This window comes from Toxorhynchites rutilus, chromosome 3 (genome assembly GCF_029784135.1).
Source record: "Toxorhynchites rutilus septentrionalis strain SRP chromosome 3, ASM2978413v1, whole genome shotgun sequence".
In the NCBI taxonomy this organism is placed as follows: domain Eukaryota; kingdom Metazoa; phylum Arthropoda; class Insecta; order Diptera; family Culicidae; genus Toxorhynchites; species Toxorhynchites rutilus.
In genome coordinates, this window is record NC_073746.1 from 8,607,676 (window position 1) to 8,632,321 (window position 24,646).

General features: G+C 38.1%; 1 protein-coding gene and 1 long non-coding RNA gene across 4 annotated transcripts in view; one reads left to right on the forward strand and one right to left on the reverse strand.

Moving 5' to 3' along the window:
• Positions 1–1,552: 1,552 nt before the first annotated feature.
• The window catches only part of LOC129778471 (uncharacterized), a 55,773-nt gene continuing 32,679 nt past the window's right edge, over positions 1,553–24,646 (forward strand). Inside the window, exon 1 of one of the 3 annotated variants that reach the window (XM_055785385.1) lies at positions 1,553–1,984. Coding sequence is in view for 1 of the 3 variants with exons in the window: in XM_055785383.1 (XP_055641358.1) it covers positions 2,263–2,276 (14 nt within the window). In the remaining 2 variants the exon portion in view is untranslated. Of the gene's footprint in view, positions 1,985–2,051; positions 2,277–9,212; positions 9,615–24,646 lie in introns of those variants that run through there. The other 2 variants (XM_055785383.1, XM_055785384.1) reach the window with 2 other exon arrangements.
• Positions 8,659–9,867, reverse strand: LOC129778474 (uncharacterized). Its single transcript, XR_008743444.1, has 2 exons — positions 9,346–9,867; positions 8,659–9,287 (listed from the first exon to the last, which is right to left on the reverse strand). It is a non-coding gene; the product is annotated as an uncharacterized LOC129778474 (long non-coding RNA).

Consider the following 24,646-nt stretch of genomic DNA (forward strand, 5'->3'; position numbering starts at 1 on the left):
GTAAGATAAAAACTATTAAACAACTTTTGACATTTTCTTTTTATTCATAGTTCGAGCCCAAGCCCGTATGCTCGCACCTTCCTCTTTACCCCGTCCATAAGGTTCTGTACAACGTCAGGTTGTAGTTTTTTTTTAACAGAAATCCATTTTCTCTTGAAGTCCGATTTGACAACTTTTGGGTTCTTCCGGAGGGCCTGCTTCATAATCGCCCAATATTTCTCTATTGGGCGAAGCTCCGGCGCGTTGGGCGGGTTCATTTCCTTTGGCACGAAGGTGACCCCGTTGGCTTCGTACCACTCCAACACGTCCTTTGAATTGGGGCACGAAGCGAGATCCGGCCAGAAGATGGTCGGGCCCTCGTGCTGCTTCAATAGTGGTAGTAAGCGCTTCTGTAGGCACTCCTTAAGGTAAACCTGCCCGTTTACCGTGCCGGTCATCATCGGTCATTCCGCAAGAGCAGATCGCTTGCCACACCATGTACTTTTTGGCAAACTTGGATAGTTTCTGCTTGCGAATCTCCTCCGGAACGCTGAATTTGTCCTCTGCGGAGAAGAACAACAGGCCCGGCAGCTGACGAAAGTCCGCTTTGACGTAGGTTTCGTCGTCCATTACCAGGCAATGCGGCTTCGTCAGCATTTCGGTATACAGCTTCCGGGCTCGCGTCTTCCTCACCATGTTTTGCCTTTCGTCGCGGTTAGGAGCCTTCTGAACCTTGTATGTACGCAGGCCCTCTCGCTGCTTATCCGCTGGACGAATGAACTTGACAAATTCAGCTCATTGGCGACATCCCGGACCGAACTTCTCGGATCACGTCTAAACTGCTTAACTACGCGCTTGTGATCTTTTTCACTGACGGAGCATCCATTTTTGCCGTTCTTCACCTTCCGGTCGATGGTTAGGTTCTCGAAGTATCGTTTTAGTACTCTGCTGACCGTGGATTGGACGATTCCCAGCATCTTACCGATGTCCCGATGTGACAACTCAGGATTCTCGAAATGAGTGCACAGGATTAATTCACGACGCTCTTTTTCGTTCGACGACATTTTTCCAAATTTACGAAAAATTGACAGTGAAGCATGGCCAACGTGATCTATACACTCTTATCTGATTATAAGCGAAAGCTGAAGATATAATTCCTCAAAATTAAATTTCTACAGCGTTTTTTCCGTGATGCAATTTGATGTGACACACCCTTTATAATGTTTTTCTTAGTTCATAATTAATAATATTAATATGAAATTATGTCCGACAAATGGTTCGAGTTCACGCAATAAATTCTTTAAGCGCGATAAAAAGTGAAAACAAACAGCTAAACGTTGGTTTCGATGACACCACGGTTCGCGGCTTTAGTTTCGAATAAATTTCCCAATAGAAATCGTTGGTCATGCGCAGACCGGACGAATTCCAGCCAAATCATGCGTATTGCCGGCAGACTCATCTGTCATTTAACTAGGAAACGATGACCTCCCCATGTCTCGAGTGGATCTCGGCGGGAGAGGAAGAGAACCTTTATGCTTTCCAATCGCAAGCAGCAGCAACCAGAGTAGAACTCGCGAGTCAAGGTGTTCGCCCTGTCATTCCGTGTTGTATCGTCTAGAAAAAAAAATCTTCTCCCATTGTAGGAAATCGTTCTATTCGCGACTGAGGCGGCCTTTTCCCTTTGAAAGTGATTTCAAAGACTTTGATTACGGTAATTTGTCTGGGAATTGTATGCTGCAAAATTATTATTGGAGCATACTCTATTACGAAGTATATTGCATCGCGGATAATAGTTCAAGCTGCTCGTAAAATACTTGTGTGAAGATATTTCGTTGACGGAAGTTCACACATTTTACAAACGTGTCATCGATCAGAAGTGAACTAGTGAATTGGGCTACCTTAAACAGCAATTTGGCCGATATTGGTGCAGTAAGTGGTCATCGCTTTGGTGTCCAGTTTCATATCACGCTAGAATTTGCCGGAAACAACCCACCATTCTTCACCTGTAAGTGAAAAGTTTTTCATTTGACTTTTATTGTGACCTTGGGATATCGAATTGGTGTATCCAGTATCCATTGGCCTCGTAGTAAAAAAAAAATTGATGGTATTCGGAGAGCATATGTGTGCCACTGTTGGGGAATTTTGAGCAACACCAACCACCAATTGTTAAACAAATTCGACAGACAAAAGTGTGACTAAAAATAACAATTAATAAATTGCTGTAGAAACCACATTTGATTGTTAGCACGTTTTTCGTGTTCGCTAATACTTAGTACAGGCGGTATGGAGAAGCAAGTGTAAGTCGTTTCGAAATGTTATAATATTTACTTCCTCCCTATTATGCAATAGGAAATATTCGTCACTTTTCCGCTGAGATTGATTGCATTTACTGTGAATGATAATGGCATGCTACATGTTGTTGTGCATACGATAATATTGTTCTATTCCGAAAGTTATTACAGATGAGATTTTTACCGCTTGCCAAGAACCAAATCATAAAACAATTCTAAGTTTTTTCTGTATAAGAACCAGCATTTGGTTCAAGGCCAGCTAGCAACAGTGATCATTTTCGCCGGTTTCTAGATGTCACCTTTTACCATATTTCTCTCAATCGAATCTCAAAGTGATCTTATCATCCATTCATTCTCTTCTAATGCGTTAATGTGTTGCAATTTGTTCAAAATATTGTTTTCTTGCAATTGTTATATTTATTGAACATGAAATTTTCGGTTTGCATGGGAGAGGTAATGCATGTTTTCTGTTTTATTGTTTAAAAATTCTGGTTATTAGCATTATTATTCGATTTTCACATCTATTTAATGTAAACAGTGGTATTCTGTTCCAATTGAAACATGTAGGGCTCACCGTCATGTAATGAGATTATGATTCTTCTCGATTTCGAATACCCCTCGCCATTGATATGAGAGGGTGAGAGAGGGAAACACGAGTGGTGGCCAAACTGTGAATTAGGGAGGAACGAAAAACACTGAAATTGATTAGCGGACCGCAGACCATAGTAAAATCTGTGTCATAAAAAATCTTTTTATCTTAGATTTTTACTCGAAGATCTGTATTGATATTTATAAATTTTTAAGTTATAAATTTATAAGTCTAATTTTGATATCAATCGAAATCCCCAATGATATTACTACCATGTATTTTTTGTATTATTTTGGGCATATATTGCTCAAGGGAGTGTGATAAATTGTTTTGGTTTTCCTATTGATTTGAGTGAAATCGGGTATTTCAGTTTATTTTGTCCAACTCAACAAACCTTAGCAACCATTGTACGAAAACAATAAAATAGTAGTTTGGTCATCGAATCGTTCAATTTTATTCAAAGTTCGTTTCAGTCGTAGTTGTTTAATGACGGATTCCAGCTTCAATAATCCCTGAATTGCGTTAATCTCTTTTGTCCACATTGGCTGTGCGAGAAATGACTCTAAATTCAACGCAACACAAAATGAATTTTCACGACAGCTCGTTTGGAATTCACATTCAATGTAAATTAGTAAAAAAAAACTGTTTTTTATACAGGGTTTTCCATTTCGGGCTTCCGAAAGTATACAGCCCTGCGCTGACAACCGTTTGACATAGCTGTCAACCAAAGCGTCATATCGTTAGTTGAATGTCTGCCATTTTACAATATGGATCGTTTTAGCATCGCACAACTTGTTAATTTTGTTAAATTATATTATAACAATAATGAAAAACCGGCAAATGTTTTTCGAGCATTACGGACGGATTTTGGTCGGCATGGACGGCCTACAGAGCACACAATCGCTAATGTAGTGCGTAAATTCGAGCAAACTGGATCCGTAGCGGATATTGTGAAACCTATGCATCATCGTAATGTGCGTTCGGTCGAAAATATTGCTGCTGTTGCTGCCAGTGTGGAGGATGACCCGAATGTTTCGATTCCACGGCGTGCTCAGCAATTGGGCTTGTCAAACACATCATTGTGGCGAATTTTGCATTTGGACTTGCACCTTCATCCACATAAAGCCCAACTGGTACAAAAATTAGAGCGTGGTGACCATGGAATGCGTCGGGCATACGTAGATTGGGTGAACGAACAACAGCAGCCAAATGCTGAATTTTCGCATCAAATTTTCTTCAGCGATGAGGCACATTTCGAGCTCGGTGGCTATGTGAACACCCAAAATTTCCGTATATGGGGCTCAGAAAATCCACACGTGATTGTTGAGAGGCCATTGCATCCGCCAAAAGTCACTGTTTGGTGCGCATTATGGTCTGGTGGAGTCATCGGGCCGTATTTCTTTGAAAATGAGGACGGCGAGACGGTAACTGCGAATGGTGAGCGCTATGGCCGCATGTTAACCGATTTTTTTTGCCACAAATTGAAGATATGGATACGGATGACATGTGGTTTCAGCAGGACGTGCCACACAACACGACCGAACATGGCCATATTGCGAACGAAATTTGAGGGACGCATAATTTCGCGTTTTGGTGATGCCAATTGGCCGTCCAGATCATGCGATTTGAACCCGCTAGACTTTTTTTTGTGGGGTTATGCGAAAGACCGTGTCTATGCCAACTCTCCGCAAACTCTTGAACATTTGAAAGACAAATTTCGTGAAGTTATGACCGAGATACCGCCATATATGTGCCGAAAAGTCATCGAAAATTACCTGTTCCGGATCAAGGTGTGCGAGGAAGCCCTAGGTGGACATTTGAATGATGTTTCACACATAATGGCATAAACCAAACTTTAATTTGAAATAAAAGTTTCATCGAAATTCGAATTCTAAGTTTGTTTTATTTCAATTTGCTTTCGGAATTTAAAGTTGGAAAACCCTGTACATTGTAACACTAACCTATTACGCAGCCTTCTGCATAATTTCGCTTTATATCGAACATGAAAAAGCAGGAAATCACGCTACATATGAATGTCAAAAAGGAATGACTCATTCAGACTGATTCGAATACAATATGAATAGAATAGGTAAGATAGTAAAAATATTATTGTCATCAAACCTAATATTACTAATATTGGAACAATTTTTTTAAAAATCTGTATATTCTGTATAAAACCCAAAAAAGTCTGTAATCTGTAACTACAGATTCTTGTTTTCAAAAATTCTGAAAAATCTGTAGAAATACAGATTATTCTGTAGATATGGTAACCCTGTCGCAGACGGAGACATTGAACAACGGTGTAGATGACTAGCCGGGTTTACCAGTGGCCAATTCACTACAAAACTTTTCGTACGGAATGGCAGTTTGCTGATGGGAATAGCATGTCATCCTTAACACATTAAGGACCGCACATTTTAGGGCAAACTTGTACGCTTCACCTGTTTGGATTCCACGAATGAGATCGTTTTCTTCGGCGTGGATGAGGTTTATTTCGTGATCCATCCGTAACAGACGGAACGCGTAACACGACAAAACTCGTGAGCGGTCCGCAATATGTTAACACTTTGGGAGCGCCATGTTGAATTTTTCGAATGAGCTCTTCCATTTACTAGCACCAATGCCATTTGTTCCTGAACCCTCCATTGTCAAACGCTAGGTAGGGTAAATCAGGTGAGTTCACCAAAGATTCCACCTCTGTAAGAGCCATTACCAAAGTCCCCTCATCTGGGTTTTTCGGTCGACCTGGGACCCATTGGTTTCCGCAATCGTAAATATCTCCTAAGGTAAATAGTGCTATCCATTTTTTAACCACATTGCATAATGAACTGCAGTGAGGCGACTCCATACAAAGGCTGTCCAACCGAAAAAAGTGTCGTTAAATGCGAAGAAAAACATGTTATTTATATAATTCCAGGATGCTAAACACGAATCTGACATCCATTTTTTATTTCGGGCCACCCTTAGCACGTGAGCACGTGATCCTTTTTTTTCTAGTATTTTTTAAATATTTTTTTATATCATTTTATGATCTTTGAGCATAAGTAATCCCACTGGACGTCACGTAGTTTATGGACGACCCCTCAAATCAAATAAAAACAACACAGTTAATACAAAAACATACAAATCAGAACAGTCATCATCTTCTTCTTCTCCATAACTGTCATCAGATTCATCATAATCTTTTCCTGATTGATTTTGAAATCATATCTCAAAAACGAAAAAATAGCATCTCTGATATCGAGATGTGTTATGTAAAAAATCCTTAGCTTTCAAGGAAAAATATAAAAAAAACATAGTGCCACCTAGTGCAAAGTCATGAAAACAACAAAAAACAACAAACTATAATAAACAAATACAATCAATAATTACGAAAACAAAATCCATCGTTTCTGCAAGTTCAATATTTTTTAACAAAAGGCATGAGCTTCAATTTGATATGTCGATCATCTAAATCGGTTCAGTGATTCTAAAAAGTTATGAATTTTTGAAAAAAAAGTCATTTTTGGGAAAAAGTTGAAAAAAATGATTTTTTGAACCACCCTAAATTTTGCAATAAAGAACAACCATGGGATTTTGAGAAAATATGTACATAATCCGCCATTTTGTAGCGGTCGTCATCTTGGATTTTCAAGATAATGAAATGCGCAGTTTTATAATGACACCAGAAATAAGGATGCATTCCAAATTTCAGATCAATCGGTCAACAGGAAAGGGGTTAAATTTCTATTAATGTGGTACAGCGCTACAAAGTTACAAAGTGACAAACATACAAACGGGTCAAGCTAGATAAAACCGTTTAAAAAATAAGTGCAAATCATAATTATATTACGTTCACCGAGAGAACATTGTTTTTTTATGATTAGTTTATCCGGAGTGAAAAAAAATTAATGCTACGTATAATCGAGTCAACAAGATGTTGAGAAAAATGATAAAATAGTATCGTTCTGGATCATATTTCGGACATTTAAGGCATATGATGAAGAAAACAGATCTCAACTTTATGCACAGGTTGATAATTTTAATAAATTAGTTCAATATGCTTTTAAGCTTTCTACTTTGGTACGTATTTGATTGAAAACATAAAGAAATCATCGGATAAAATGCTTTTCAAATCAAGCGAATAAGAATCAAACTTCGGACACCATTTATAAAAAAAACATATTTCGGACACTTTATTTTGTAATTATTCGAACGAAAATTACATTACACTTGATTATATTTTATAGTCAACTGCGAAACACTTACCAAGCAATCACAGTAACCTGATAACGATGATGAGAACTGATGAAACACAAGAGAAATTTAAATATTGATGAAAGGGTAAATTCTACGTGTTCACGCTAAGCAAACGTCAAACACAAACGATAATGAGTGGATTTTGGATTTTGGATGGATTTTTTTCTACTATGTAATAATTCAAACGTAATTCTCAAATGAAGTGATAGTGAAACCAAGGGATTACTCTAAAGAAGCAATTGTGATATTAATTTTATAGTTATATCATTTGTTGTTCAATCATTTCATGATATTAGAACAAAGTGTCCGAAATATGATTCAGAACGGTATATGTTTTATTATTATTTATTATTCAATGGCAAGAAAGAATTTGGTTTCGAAAATTTAACACTAAACCTACCGATGTTTCATGTGTTCCTACCACAGCGGGTCAAGTGATCCTTTATAAATAGTTAGTGAACAATGACTCGATTTATATAGTTTTTTAAAAAAATGTGGCATACCACATTTCTCCTGTATATTTCGACATTTATTGATTATCAGCAAAATATTGAAATTACAATTTTTGACACGCAAAATAGAACTGTGGCTTGGAATGGTTACTGTTAGCTCGCTTGGATACAATAAATTCTGATCATTCACTATTCATTTACACATACAACAAAATATATAAAGCAATAGCAAAAAATGTATAACGCAATGGTTTTGTATCACAACCACATATACAAATCATTCTGATATCATATAAATGTTTGCAAGGATATTTGACCCGTTGCGGTAGTTAGGGCAAATTACATATATTTCTTAGTAAAAAAAAATAACAAGAGAGGAGTGAACACTGAAAAATACATTCGATGTATAATTGAGGAAAAGTAGTGTAGGCAAATGATGTTGTGACAATGTCATTTGAAAGAAAATTTTGACTAAAAGTTTAAAATTGGTCATTTGACCCCTCGTGGTAGGTTTAGTGTTGATAATATTCAAAAAATGGAGTTAATCGATTTGGCAAGTGAAGCATCCATTTATCACGAAACAAAAAGAGATTCGTAGAGCATCAAACCTACCAGGGACTCTCTGAGCAACTGCTTCTAATAACAGCCATGTTTTTTGCGTCTTGATGTTCAGAGGTTTCCTTTTCAAATACACATGAATGTTTGTTAGATTATTGCGATAAATCTGGAGAAATCTGGACGAATCATAAAATGTCTGGACTAGACAAAGGACTGTCTGAATATTTGGATAATCCGTAACACTCTGGAAGGTTCCAGATGAATCGGGAAGGCTGGCAACACTGGCTCACTGTTTAACCGTTCCTGGATTTTTTGGAGGAGCTTCGAGATGATCGAATGATGTATATTCATTAGTTTCCCAAGGCGCGTTGCGACAACCCAGTATTTTGTATTTGGATGAGCAAAATCCTTTCATGAACGGTTTGCTGACTTTCTTCCATTTCTACCGGAATCGCACTGACAACTGCAAAGCTGAGCGGATGTAAATAAACACTCTAAAGAGGAACTGTGCAAAATTTTGTTAATTTCGGTCAAGTATGAAAAAGTTACGTATGTTTGAAAGCGTCGCAAGGTTTATCGAATCATCCTTTATGGCATTGGTCCTCTAGAAACTAAAATATAAATTTCGTAAACTGCACCCTATTGATTCTTCGGAAAATTTTATCGAATCTGGCTGAATTTAGAGCAATGAGTGTATTCCGTTCTCCAATCACATTAGTATTTTCCTTGATGAGCGCGAGAGAAACATTTTAAAGTTGTATCGATATCGATGTCAATCTAATATTTCTTCGAATTTGTATATTCATTACATTAAATGCGAAGGAATCTAGCTGAACTGTTCTGGAATAATATCGACCGTCTTATATCGCGAAATTTCATTCAAATTATCAGAATATCAATGAACCGAACTGATCATGACCGATTTCGCCACAATTAACACATGTTCTAAATATCCAATATCGTTATCTAACACTACAACATTCGATATCACAGACAGGAGAAAGTATTCGTACGGTCGGGATAAACAAAACTGTTGGTCGCGTTGCTGAACTTGTTCAACTCGAGTAGTAGATAGTAGGTAGTAGTAGTAGTTGTGATTCATTCACAGAGTTCACATCGTCCGGGTTGTAGACGGCGACGAATCGTGGAAGCGAAAAAACCGATAAAATCCATACCAATCTATAAAATAAAAAAACGATTGTGTCGTCGTTGTAGAAACTAGCAAACACAAACCAACCTGAACCTGTTGTCGAGCAGAGTGACACTTGAAAACGCCAAAAACCATTTCAGTCGATTAATCGGGTTAGTTTACTTCCGTACGGTGAATTAGTTTGTCGTGAAATCGGCGACGAAGCATCGTGATTATTAGTTATAAAGAGTGGTGCAGTGTCTGCAAATTTGGTGACACAGTGTGAGAACGTGCAAAGGAAAACTGTAAAGTGGTGACCCTTATTACGTGGAATAGTTTTGCGATTTTACACGGTAAATCAGCGGGCAAGAAAGAAAGTAAGTTCAAAGTCAAAATCATTGAACTCCGTTGCGTAACACAGCGCACGGTAGCTGAGTGTGGAAGGAATCTCAATTATATAAACAATCGACGTGTCCAATCATTCGCTCTTATACGGTAATAGAATCCTACGCCTGAAACGAGCGATGATGATGTTCTGCCGACATTGATTCTAGGGGTGCTCACAATGTTGTGAATGTGCCTACAATGTAAGGTGATTTATATAATCTGCTTAAGGTGAAGGTGGAAGCTAGCCATTGTAGTAATATAGGTAAACCCACTTGTAAAAATGGGGTAATAGTGTTAGTGAGAGAAGGGTAAAGCACATGTAAATAGATCAATTCACTTATCAGACTGCGTGGCGCTTCATTGACACGAGTCTTTGAATACATTTGTAAAAAAATAACAATTCAATACTGAAGTTAGATGTATGAACAAAATATTCCGATGAACAATTGCAAACATAAATATATATAGAAGGTGCATTTGCATATGAAGTAAAATTCTGATTATATGCAAGCGTAACATGAGCAAATTTATAACACATGCGAATTAGGGCTCTTTTGATATTAACAAGTTTTTCCCCATAGTAACTCGATGCTGATAATTCCTCAATATTTTCCTTCGTTGGTCGTATTGTTTTCAAATATTCACGTTGGAGAGCCTTAACCCTTCTTTTCGTTGGCCGAGACATTTTGATTGAATGTAATACTTTTCCGTTTATTGTTTTTGAAAGAATAGGCAGCCGTGGCAGTGTTCCGAGCTCTGCAATACAATTTTCTTACCCAATGTTAAAGTTGCTAAAACTTACATTATAGACCCATTAAACGTAAATATAATGATTGTATTGATATCAACACAATTTTATTCTATTGATTTTCATAACATGATACGCTATGACTCAGGAACAACATTTTATTGAGTAAGAGATGAAAGAAATGAGCGCCATTGTGGCAGTCATTTGTGGCTAGCTTCCACCTTCACCTTAACTAATTTTCTGCTCAGCGCTATGAGCGGATAATTTATTAGGTGTACAAGTACGACATTAGGTATTTAAAATAATCAATATTTTTATCGCATTGAAGAAGTCGAATTTTGTACCGGAAACACGGCATTGGCGGATAGCATTATTGTATTACTTTTTTTCCAAAATAAAAATGCAACTGATGGTCATGTGCTTGTCGAAACTTACAAAGGATATGTTCCATCAATCAGCATGTGTGAAAATTTTTATAAACGATTCAAAAAAAAAATGTTTTTGATGTGGGTGAAGAAAGAACATGAAAAGTCACACCAAAAAAAGTTCAAGACACTTAATTCTCGCGTAACTTTTGAAAAGGTCCAATGTAACATTTTTGTCAACTCGAGAAAAACGAAGTTGAAGACCCAAACATTATTCCGCGAATTGTCTTAAAAGCTTTCAATCTTTATCGCTACTTTCACCACTAGCAGTCAAGAATAACTCTGAAAAACCAATCGTAACTGTTGTTCCGTGATTTGAGATTAAAGTTGAAGACTAGGAGCGAAAAATGTTACATTGAACGTTTTGACTTCCCGCATTTGCACATTGGACATATTACGTTGCACGATAAGGATTTGAAACTAACTACTAAACAACAATCCAAATAACAGCATTTCATTCTAAAGGCAGATTATTATTGTTATCACTCGTTGAATTGCACTGAAATCGGTAACAACACCTGTAAGAAACAAAAACTCGAAACGACCGAAGTACGACTTCGTATTGTTTTGACTGCTTTGTTACTTCGGACGTTTCGCGCGTCGGAGGAAGGAAGCGTCCGAAGTAACAACCGGGCGCTTAAAATCTGAATCTGTACATTAGATATTTTTTTGTATCGGCGATAAAATGATGAAGAAGATAGATACGTGAACGATTGTTTTTGTTATACATTCAATGATTGAAAACAAATAGCGTGCATCCATTAACTCGATTTGTTTACATTTGTTACATAGGACCTTTTCAAAAGTTACGCAAGAATTGTAGTGATGAAACGGATAGTCGTTTGGCCGGATACCGGATACCGGATATCCGGTCAGCCTCGAGGCTGGATAGCCGGCTATTCGGCTCTTTATTAGCAAATACAAATTTAAGAGAAACATGTGACATGGAGCAAATAAAGCGACATCAAAACCAAGCTGCCTGGGGGAAATCGGCATTGCAAATATATGAAAGTAGGGGCTGTTCTTACCGAAATGTATTCCCTAACATTCCCTAAGCTCTACATATAGTATTAGATGTTGTTCTTCTTCTTCAATGGCACTATCGTTCCTAGAGGAACTTCGCCGTATCAACGTAGTATTACTTGCGTCATTTTTATTAGTACTTAGTTGAGATTTCTATGCCAAATAACACGCCTTGAATGCATTCTGAGTGGCAAGCTCTAGAATACGCGTGATCACAGTGCAAGTCGGAGGAAATTTCTTTGACGAAAAATTCCCCCGACCAGAACGGGAATCAAACCCGAACACCCGGCATGTTAGTTATGACGCTAACCACTCGGCCACGGGAGCACAATAGATGTTGTTAGTTCAATTTAAAATTCGTATTGGGTTGAATCAACACTCAGAAAGTATAAATTATAACAGAAAATTATCTTTTCCATTTCAAATATCTTTTTTTTTTTAATATTAAAGTAAGATTTTTTACTGATGAGAAAAATTGATAATTGTGTTCGGTATTTGTAATTATCTTATATTACATTGGTGAGTTTGTTTTTCTTTATTTCATCCATACATATCGCTGGAGGGATATCGTCTAGGATCACAGGGCGGTTTTCATCATATCTCGTTCCACTTCGGTATCTGTTATCTGATACGCACCATCCAACGACTCTTTACCATCTTTCTGTCATCATCATTCGGTAAACACTGGTGGAGTGAACAAACAATATCCAACAACCAAAAAAAACGGCCCTTTTCAGGGCCACCAAGTCATTATCAATGAGTTTAACGGTGTAATTCTTCAAACATAGCAAAAATCAACAGATAGCCTAACGGAATCCTACGTCAACTATGCGGTCGTATCTTGGACACAACCCTTCTGTGACTTTTTTCTGGAAATTGTTATATATCATAATAAGTAGATTTTTGTAAGTGTATTGAGATAATTCTAATACTGGCCGAGTAATAGTAAGAGTTACATGCAATCAGCAATCAACTATTTTCATTGAAATTGAGAACAAACATGAAACTGTCTTCAGGGATGATAGTATGAGAGGAGGTACACTTACTTCACCACAAATCGAAATTATTATGATCGGCGACACATTCACTGATTTGAAGATTCAACAACTGTTAGCTCACCAAAAATATTGGATAAGGACGAGACTGCATAAAGAACACCGAACTTACTTCGTATGAGAACATTTTTAAACGCTGGAGAGGTCGTTTCAACTACTTAGAGGAAGATCAAAATTATCTGATTGCAACCATTTTAGATCCGAGGTTCAGGTCAGACCATCTAGGAGATCTCGAAATGTAAACAGACAGATAAAAAATCAAAATCAAAATCATCATACAAACATATCTTGAGATAAATTTTCTGAGAATAACAGCTCATTGCCGTCTTCAACACCTGTCAACCCTTTGGGGCCCCGGGGGTATTAAAAATGTCCTACCGTTTTGATGCGTAATAACGCATGGTGGGACATTTTCTGACCCACCTAGAAATAATAATTTTTTTCGGAACCTTTCTATTTAAAGTAGTTGGAAACACCATTAGCAAATGTCAGAAATATAGAATTGGCAGGGTTTATCATCATATGACAACAAACCAATTTTCTTCAATTTTGAATGATATAAAATTTCTGTGCAACATGGGTATTTTTATTTTCTAAAATTCTGCGCTAAAAGCTGTGCTGTCTACAAGTGATTAAGTGGAATAAAACGTTGATGATAATTCTTATCACTCATCACTCAGAGGAGATGTGTCTGAAACGCGCCTGCCGGGCAATTTTACCCGCCTGATTTTCTTGTAAACCAGCAAGAATAGAAATGCAATGGATATAGGCAATCGCGCTAGTCAATGATATAATCCTACCATGTAAGTTTTACACTTGTAACATGTTTTAAAAAAATAAGAAAAATAATTTTCTTTGGAAGCAATTTTCGATGTAATAATGTAAATGTAAATAAAGTAGAAATATTTCTATAAAATTTTTGTTGCTTGAAACCAATCCAGAAGCGATAACTGTGGGTCATATTAATTGAGTCGAGTTCCCAGTGAATATCTCAGATGAAGAAAATGGTAAGAAAGGATTCCTTCTCAATTTGATATTTTCCGCATCAGCTTACCATCGGGCAGTATAGCATACCCTCGATCGGGACAATTTGCTCGCTTTCGGCCGGATAACATTCTCTCGAGAGAAATAGCTTGTATGTGAGAGACGCCAGATGATTTTTTCAAATATCTCTGCATGGCACGAATAAATGTCTTTAAATGTAATCATAATGTACAAAAATGAGCAAATCATCACGATATTTCTAAATCATGTTCGATAAATTACACAAACAATTGTTTTCACATATTTTGAAATGACCTCAGTATGTTTTCACAAAATTAAATGTCCTTAAAACGAAAACATGTTTTCACATCTGGTATCTATATTATGTGCTCAAAGAATACAGGAAAACAAGAGCGTGGACTGGAGAATTAATGCACGAATACTGTGAGAACACGCCAACCGGTGAAACGGTTTCTTCTCTTCGCTGGTGGGCATGAAGGGAATAGATTGATGGAATCTCTCATTCATAAAAGCTTTTTCTCTGAGCTTTATAGTCTCTGAGAGAAAAAGATCATGGGCATATTATACTTCTGCTGGGCCATTTAACACCGTATGATTGGAAATTTAGAACTTGGGCGCCTCACAAAATAAAACTCGTAGCACTTTTGTTATTCAGTATCTGAAATACAGAACAATTACAGATGACTGAGGGTTAACTAATCTACGTAATGACGTAGTTGTAAGTAAGTCACTATCCGGTATCCGGCCGGATAGTTACCAGATATCCGTTTCATCTCTACTTAATTGGAAGAAATTATCACTGATGAATGGTACTTGCTGACTACAATTAATACGTTTCAACAAACTGTAGTAAAAAAGACCGAATGGGGGAATAGACACGACAGGTTAATTTTACAGCATGACAACGCCCAACCACATGCTCAAGAATTATTTCCAGATATTGTTCGCTTAGATTACTATTTGTGCCGATCCATGGCGTGTACGGTCGGGTCTGAAGGAATGGGGGAGTGTCTAGTGAACGGCTTAAGCGTCACTCCCGAAGGACACCGTTCATCACGGTTTCTGTGCCCAGCTTGAGACTCTACCAAAGGGCAGGTTTTTCTTCTGTACCCCCAAACACTGAAAACTGATTGTTGAGTGCAATTATCGACCTCAGATCGATAAAGCAGATCCCACTTTTGCCTGTGTTATCATCACAGGTAGTAGCTCAAACAATCAACGTTTCCCCTTCTCGCTAGGGAAACCGGAACCAACATAATCATCCAAACAAGCAACGGGGAAAGCAAGGTTCGGCAATCGGAAATACCTCAACAAAACCAGTTCCAGGAATTATAGATCTCACAAAAATGACGGGCCGGGTCTATCGCCCGTCGCCTCTTCCACGATCGAGGATAAAGTGACCGTGAAAAATTCAAAAACCCTCAGATCAGCCAAACGCGAGATCAATTTTGTCGTAGTTGTGTAATTGCCACAAAAGTGCGCAAGTACATAACGTTTCTTAAGCCAATTATCGCGCGCAACAAATGCCTCAATCATTAAGGCCATCCGCCTTTATCCCCATGTTCCTGATTTTGAGTTTCAAACCTGAAACAGGAACAGATCTTTTACTCTATTCACTCGCGAGACGCGACACGGAACTAGGACACAACACTTATAATCCTTACAAACATTAAAATGGTTAAAATTACCTTTTTCGTCGACCGGTTTCGGGCTCGATGTTGCCCATCTACTGGACGGTGTCCGACTGGTTACGATGGAGCACTAACACATATTCATACGGTTATCAGTACTTGTCGAAGATATATTTTGCTGAGTTATCAGCTTCGTCAGATGGAAGAGTTGAGATGATATTGGTGCATCTTCTTCATTCATAAGTGGGGAATCGCTGGCTGAGATGTACATTGATTCCCATGCATTCAACTGTGAGGCTTTTCGTACATTTCTAATAATTTTTGCCTTCTCCCAGTCTACGCAGTGGGCTTGAGTTAAAGCATGTGCTGCCACACTTGATTCGCTGGCTCGTTCATTATCCACCGCATTCTTATGTTCACGTAGGCGGATTTTGAATTTCCGACGAGTTTGACCGATGTATACACTAGTACCGTCTTTGCAGGGAATCTGATAGATCCCTGATTTTTCATCCGGTGGAATTCTATCTTTCAGGTTGCACAAAAGGTCTTTCAGGGTGCTCTCACTTTTGTACACCACATGAAATCCGTGTTTCCGGAGTGTAGACTGGACTGTGTTGGTTATTTTGGGATAGTACGGTAGGCTGATCCTTTTGTGTTGTTCCTTCTCAGGCTCTAATGTGGTGTTGTTTTTTCTCCATTTCTTCTTCTCGTGTTTCCGAAGGATTTTCTCCACAAAACATCTCTTGTACCCATTCAGCTCTGCAGCATGGTAGATTCTATTTTTCTCCGCTATGTAATCATCTCTCTCCATTGGTATGTTGAGGAGACGATACACCATGGAGTGGAAGGCTGCTTGTTTTTGTGCGCCGAAGTGATTAGAGTCGGAAGTTATATATCTATCCGTAGACGTTGGTTTACGGTATATCCCAAACTTTAGCCGATTATCTTCCTTCCGGGTAATGTACAGGTCCAGAAAAGGAAGTGTACCGTCTTTTTCTTTTTCGACGGTAAACTTAATCGTCCTATGTCGGGAATTCAACAACTCCAACGTCTGCTTCAAGTAACGTTCTTTCACAACTGCGAAGATGTCATCTACATAGCGTCTCCACATTCGAGGGAAGAATTTTTCTTTCGCCAACTCTGTTTCAAAATCTTTCATGAAAACCTCCGCTAAGAGTGGCGATAGCTTGCTACCCATACTGAGACCGAATGTTTGCTTGTAGAACTTTCCCCTGAACGAAAAGAAGTTCTGATTCATACAGGTTTTCGTTACCAAAAGATATGCGTCGATCTGATTGGGTGGTACGCGTTTCCGTTCCAGATGTCTGCGCAAACTATTTATCGCCTTTGTTACTGGCACGTTCGGAAAAAGAGCTGTAACATCGAACGACACCAGAATTTCCCCTCACCTAACCTCTACCAACTCAAACGAATTGTTGACATTTTTACCGTGAGTTATGGGATATTTTTTCAATTCTTCAACCAACCAAGCAGCCATTTTTTCAGTTGGAGTGCAGATGTTAGACGAAATCGACCGCATCGCCACTGGATTTTTATGTATTTTTGGGAGGCAGTACAACGATGTCACTTTTGGATTGGGTACATTCAATTTTCGTTCAAGTTTATCCCCACCCATCAAGTGTGTGACTTTTTGGCGAACAGAATTAGCTTCTTCAGTCATTGCATTAAGCGGATCTTTAGGTTTCCCATTTTTGAAGCAATGCTCTTCATACGGACCGGAGCGAATCATGTCAAGAACCCGTAAGTCATAATCATGTTTATCCATGATCACATGATCACATCTTTTACTCCCCTTTGGGTGAGAATGCAGCTCAACGTTTCCACATGTTCCCAAAAGAAAAAGAAGAAAATGATGAGTGGCACGCGGCTAGAATTGAATGATTTTTGTCATCCTAGTTCTATCGACGTCGAAGCACTCAGTGGAACCCTACAAATGCCTCTTGTGGACAGTTGCCCGAAATAAGCAGCTTCGAAACTTTTCAGAATCAAGGTGCCAGTATATCTGAATGCTATAGGCGTCAGCTCTTTCTGAAGAGCGGTTCGGATCTTATGAAAAAAATAGAAAATGGGATAACAGGATCGTCTCAAAATAACCAAACTTCTTTTTCAGCAATACACTTTTTCAATCAACGATTCGTTTTAATGTCTTTAATGCTGTAGAAACTGGTCCCACGAAGCGGTAATTTGAGTTTCGGAAGTAGAAAAAAGTCCGACCCATGTCTCGTCGCCAGTAATTATGCGTTGAATGAACGTGGAATCAGAATTTAATCGATCAAGTATGTCTCAGCCACTTGATTGCGATGAGCGATGAATTTTTTGAATAAATTGAGCTCTTTTGGCACTAGTTGTGCTATGACTTTTCTCAAGCTCAAAACATCAACCAAAATATGACGAACAATCTCGTGAGAGATACTTTATTTTATTTTATCAATGTTTTCATCAGTTGAAGAGGTGGATGGTCATTCGTTCATGTGTTTCCGACATAATGTATTCTATAACATTTTCAACGTTCTGTCAAAAGAAATTTAGTTTTAAACATAAAATTTCACACAATATCTTTGACCAATAAAATTATCCATATAAAAAATCGCCGAGCAAAAAAAAAAGTAAGTTTGTTCTTAATGACGCTGTAAGCTACTAACATTAAGACTACTGACAGTAGTGCCAACTTAAAAAAAGTCACAGGAGGGTTGAGTCCGAGACACGACCGCATGGTTGACGTAGAATTCCGTTAGGCTATCTGTTGATTTTGGATATGTTAGAAGAATTACATCGTTAAACTCTTTGATAATGATTTGGTGGCCCTGAGAAAGGCCGTTTTGTTTGGTTGTTGGGTATTGTTTATTCACTCCACCAGTGTTTACCGAGTAATGATGGCAGATGGATGGTAAACAGTCGTTCGATGGTGCGTATCAGATAAAAGAGACCGAAGTGGAACAAAAAGTAATATGATAAATAAATAAAATAAAAGATATGATGAAAATCGCCCTCTGTGATCCTAGACGAAATGCCTCCTGTGTTATGTATGGATGAAATAAAAAAAAAACTCACCAAAGTAATATAAGATAATTAACAAAACCGAACACAATTATCAATTTTTCTCATCAGTAAAAACATGTTACTTTAATATAGAGAAAACATATTTTAAATGGAAAAGGTAATTTTCTTTTTAATTTTAATTTTCTGTGTTTAATCAACCCAATGCGAATTTTAATCGGACTAGAAACACCTCATACTATATCCAGAGCATATGGGAAATCACTTTCTGTAATATTTCTTCACTTTTCCAATTTTTCTCGCCGTATAAACTTTCCTTGGGTGAAAATGAACACAACAAAACAGACAGCTTAAACCAAACGATCCGTTCTCGAGCGGGAACATACCTTGGTTTTTATTTGTGAAAATTGAAATAAATCTTTTCATATATCAAGTCATTATAAACACAACTGCTACCATATATAATTTTACACTTGTACAATTGTGCTGAGTTTTCAATACATAATACACGATCGGTCATTGATATGGAATTTCACGAAGCAACCAACATTAAAGTTCCAAATTTAAATTTCATTTGCTATAATTAATCGTATCACTCACCTTACTTGCAATATAAAAATGCCCCCAACTTGCATGTATTTGCAATGTCGATTTCCCCCAGGCAGCTTGAATTTGAAGTCTCTGTTAGGGAACACTTTTCGATGGGAACAAAAGCTCCCCCTACTTTTATGTATTTACAATATCGATTTCCCCCAGGCAGCTTGGTTTTGATGTCTCTGTTAGGGAATCGCCGCATGCGTCGTCAATTTCGACCAATCAGAAGTGGGTATTTCCGTTAGAATAGGGGTTGAGATTTTTCAATTGTTCGATAGTTAGTTTCATGACATATATTATTTTCTTCAACATAAAAAATTGTTATGGAGTGCCGAAATCGATTGACGCAAAAATTTCATCAATCCATCATGAAATGACTGCGCAATAAGCGTTTGAAATTGGACAATTTTCCCGGTGTGCTAGATTTTCGATTTTCAATTTGTACCCCAATATGTTCCCGAAAGACGTAATTCTACGTCAAAAATAAGTTCAACGGGAAGATTTAAAATTACAAATTCCCGATTTATATTTGACAGAATTTACAACCACAACTAGAGTGTAAACTCAACACGTCGTGTTCATTCATATACCGGTTATACTTCATAACATACAAAATACACATATCGGACAAAGAACATTACAACAGACTATCACTTCAAACTTCAACTTCAAACGGTGCAATTACTTGTGCTGGTGACTTTAGTCTAGTTTTTTTTTTTTATCGTAAATAACACCCAATAACCTTTGTCGAAGAACGAGATGCCCTTTCACCGGTTCGTCTTCGTGGAAGGTGAAATGAAAGTGAGCTCGATCAAAACTGTATGTATAGATATTCTGGGAAAACGAGAAAAGCTATGAAATGGCTCCAGCATGTTTTTTTTTCTCCCCATCGAAGAATCAGGCAGACGACGGAACATTTTTTCTTCGAGCATAATAATATGTACCATGCAAGGATTCCAGTATTCAATGTTATGTCAACAGTGATAATGTTTTCTGTCAATTTACATAATTGTGCTGAGTAAACGAAAGAACCGTATGCAGCCCTTTGCACGTTCGCCCGGCTTCCGTGAAATAGTAAACAACTCCGCTGGCATTAGAGAATGCTAGCCTTGAACACTTATGCGTTCGAACAATTAATCTCGACAATAAGCTTATCACCCAGTTTGTCGGTTAAGATGCTCAAACAAACCCCTTCTGTCTCATCAAACTTGAGACAGAGAACTGAAACGCGTGTTCGCCGTTCTGATATTCAAATTCGTCAACAAGGATGATTATGATTTAAGCTCCACGAGTAAACATGACATTTGAAAGAAACTCACCCAAACCAGAAATTGAACAAAACAAAACAGGATTATGAGTATTCTATGCGCACAGCATAAATTGTACGCATTGTCCGTCACGTACACCGATTATTTCTTCCCAAAAATGGTGATCACTATTTTACTATTATTGTTATGGAGTACTGCGTCACGTAGCATCGTAGCGGAATGAAAGTATCAATAATAAAAAAAAAACAGAAAAATCATCGCGTGAAAGAACGAATGATTGACCTAGGTCTTCCCTGATAATGACGAAAAATATCAATTGAACCACGGGTCAATTGCCAGTATCAACGTTCGTAATGCTTCTGCCACTCGTCATTTGTGACGTTGTCTTCCTGACAGTGCGGTGCAGTAAGGTCTTCAACAACGTCATAGGCGCCGCGATGATGGACAATGAATGAAAAAACTTGTTGATGGCCACGGCGTCATTTGAAGAAGATGCCATCGATGCCAGTCAGCTGAGAGGTTAGATCTGTGTGACACGCGTCGTTTCGTGTGAGACTAGTGTATCCATCAATCTAGAACTGATCGAGTTGCAATGTGACAACGGAGCAATGTTTAAAGATTGTCAATATAGAATTCACACTAATTAGAAGAATGAACGCTTGCATCACATGCTCTATGATTGATTCAGGAATGATTGGAAAATAACATTTGATACATAGGTCGTATGAAATTTAAATCATTAAGAAATGGGACGCCAACTTTTTGTAATTGCAACGCATCCAGTAATCGGTAATTTTTTGGCAATGTTTTGTTCCTTGTTCACAAGGTGAAGTATTGTGGTATCTAAATTTTCTAAATACAGATCGGTCTCGATTATATATAATCGCAATTTCACTTTCAACGGTAATTTTCGAATCCAATACATAATCGAATCACAAGCTATTTTTCTATTAATGTTTGACATTGATACATTAATGAAAAAATTGTTTTCTTGAGATTCGATTATGTATAGGATTTGAAAATAATTGTTGAAAAAAATGGTCGACTATATACAGGGTTTTCCAACTTTAAATTCCGAAAGTAAATTGAAATAAAACACACGGGATGGGGGTGCAAATCAACTCTTCCGCCCGGGGTGCAAAAGCTTCACTCGACGCCACTGAATGTACACTTCGTAGTTGGTCTCCGTGAATGGCCTAAAGTGAATTTGCACAAAGAATATACTGAACTTGGGTTTGAAGCCAATCCATTCTCATTGTGCAATGTTTAGTGATTCAAATTTTCAATAACGAAGCTGACCACGTCCTTAGAATTACCAAGAAAGAAATGTTAGTATGATGTTCGTGATCAGAAGGGTCGACGACTTATTTTTAATAAAGGCTTATGCAAAGAGATGAAACTTTTCTTTTTCGAAAAATCGAAACATGACATCAAGATGTCATATCTCGAGAACGGTTAGTCCTAGGATAATACGTTATACACGTCGGACTCGATTATATACAATTTTGGACTCGATTATATACAGTTTGATTTTTATTTATTTTTTTTTTCAAAGATGATTTATTTCAAGAATAAATGCAATATTTCAACGTCAAGGTGAAATTTAATTCGCTATTATAAATATAGTGTAGTAAAAATGGCAATTCTTGATGATTTCGATTGAATTTGAAACCAGGAATGGTTTATAACGATATTGTAGCTAAATTAAGAAAGATAGAAGTTCGGTTTCAGGGAACAAATAGTAGAGTGGAAAGAGAACTTTAATTTGGTTGCTAGAAAAAAAAACAAGTTTATAAGGATTTTTTGGGGAACCCCTATGTTCATTTTTTCCAATCTTCCATTTTCCGGGAAATGACGAAAAATCGAAAAATCTAGAAATCGGAAATTGGTCAAAACCTCTTTTTTTGTATTTTATTAGGTGTTGTTATTTGTTAGGTTATGATAATTGATTTTCTGCCCGTGGTACCCGACCTTGTATCTTTCAGATCGCGGCGGCGGTTACATGAGAAAGTAGTCGAAAGAACACGTAATTTTTCGAATCAATATATCGTATTTTTCAAATCCTAAAGCAAAAAAAAAGTTATTAATCTAGAAGATTAAAAAGTTATAAATTTCGCCGTATTACATTGAGCGTATATAATCGTAGTAGACATATGTTGTCAGAATAAGTTAATTTTTACAGCATGGCGTCACCGTAAATATCTGACCAGTCACCATATTTTGGATGCCATCATGAATCACAAATCTTGAGTTTTCCAGAATCCACGGTGTGTGATGTGCTGAAATGATTTGGAAAACGTTTGACCATCGATAGGAAACTCGGAAGAGGCAGCAAAGACAACTGATCCTAAAGCTAATTCGGAATTTGCATAAAAAACAATTTGATAATGGGGTAATTTGGCATCAATTCATAAAATCTCGAAGGTCATGGTAAGGTTTAATGAATAGGGGCTTCCGATTCTGGACTGATCAGCTTGTTTACCAAATCAAAACCCTGTCAAGAACTTATGAGGAGTGATTTTACGAATAGTAGATACAGCTTACAAGCAGTATGAGTCATTTGAAGAACTTAAATGAGTAGTATCACCTGCGTAGAACGAGATACACACTACAACATGGCGCAGCATGGTCGTAACCACCCCGGATGGGGTTATTTGAACTGATTGAGAACTAAAGATGACCTACGAATTAGAAACTTATCGTAATTCATGTTAAATTGGCGTTAATTTTTTAAAGGAATGAGAGTTTTTCCATCTGGCTCTATAGTTATGAAACACTGTAATTCTAGTTTTTTGAATGTTTCGCGCCTGAACACAACAATAAAGTTCAAATAGCAAGTCTCATAAATGAAGATAGTTATTGTATTCCACACTATATATTTCAATTCAACCGACTTCTTCCATATCCCTGAAACTCAGAAAAAAATGAGTGGTTCTATAGTTGTGAAACGCAGTGTATTAATTTAAAGCATATTAGTAAAACAATCCAAAACTTTTCTAAGCAATTCGAAACATACAGCAAAGCAAGGGTCTGAGATATGCAATGCAAGCAAAGCAAGGGTATGAGATATTTTGAATAATCGAATTACGTATTCGAACGAAAACTGGAACTGAGTAATTCATTCGAGCGATCGATCAACTTTCGATAGTACGAGCTGCCTCGAACGAAAACAGGAATACGAATGGACAAAACTTTCGAACGTATCTGATTCGAAAGAAAACAAGTATAAAGGGTGTGTCACATCAAATTGCATCACGGAAAAAACGCTGTAGAAATTCGCCCAGTAGACCGATCCTTTTGAAAATTTTAGACAGTAAAATAAAAACTATTAAACAACTTTTGGCATTTTCTTTTTATTCATACTTCGAGCCCAAGCCCGTATGCTCGCACCTTCCTCTTTACCCCGTCCATAAGGTTCTGTACAACGTCAGGTTGTAGTTTTTTTTGAACAGAAATCCATTTTCTCTTGAAGTCCGCCTCCGATTTGACAACTTTTGGGTTCTTCCGGAGGGCCTGCTTCATAATCGCCCAATATTTCTCTATTGGGCGAAGCTCCGGCGCGTTGGGCGGGTTCATTTCCTTTGGCACGAAGGTGACCCCGTTGGCTTCGTACCACTCCGACACGTCCTTTGAATAGTGGCACGAAGCGAGATCCGGCCAGAAGATGGTCGGGCCCTCGTGCTGCTTCAATAGTGGTAGTAAGCGCTTCTGTAGGCACTCCTTAAGGTAAACCTGCCCGTTTACCGTGCCGGTCATCACGAAAGGGGCGCTCTTGGATAGTTTCTGCTTGCGAATCTCCTCCGGAACGCTGAATTTGTCCTCTGCGGAGAAGAACAACAGGCCCGGCAGCTGACGAAAGTCCGCTTTGACGTAGGTTTCGTCGTCCATTACCAGGCAATGCGGCTTCGTCAGCATTTCGGTGTACAGCTTCCGGGCTCGCGTCTTCCCCACCATGTTTTGCCTTTCGTCGCGGTTAGGAGCCTTCTGAACCTTGTATGTACGCAGGCCCTCCCGCTGCTTGGTCCGCTGGACGAATGAACTTGACAAATTCAGCTTATTGGCGACATCCCGGACCGAACTTCTCGGATCACGTCTAAACTGCTTAACTACGCGCTTGTGATCTTTTTCACTGACGGAGCATCCATTTTTGCCGTTCTTCACCTTCCGGTCGATGGTTAGGTTCTCGAAGTATCGTTTTAGTACTCTGCTGACCGTGGATTGGACGATTCCCAGCATCTTACCGATGTCCCGATGT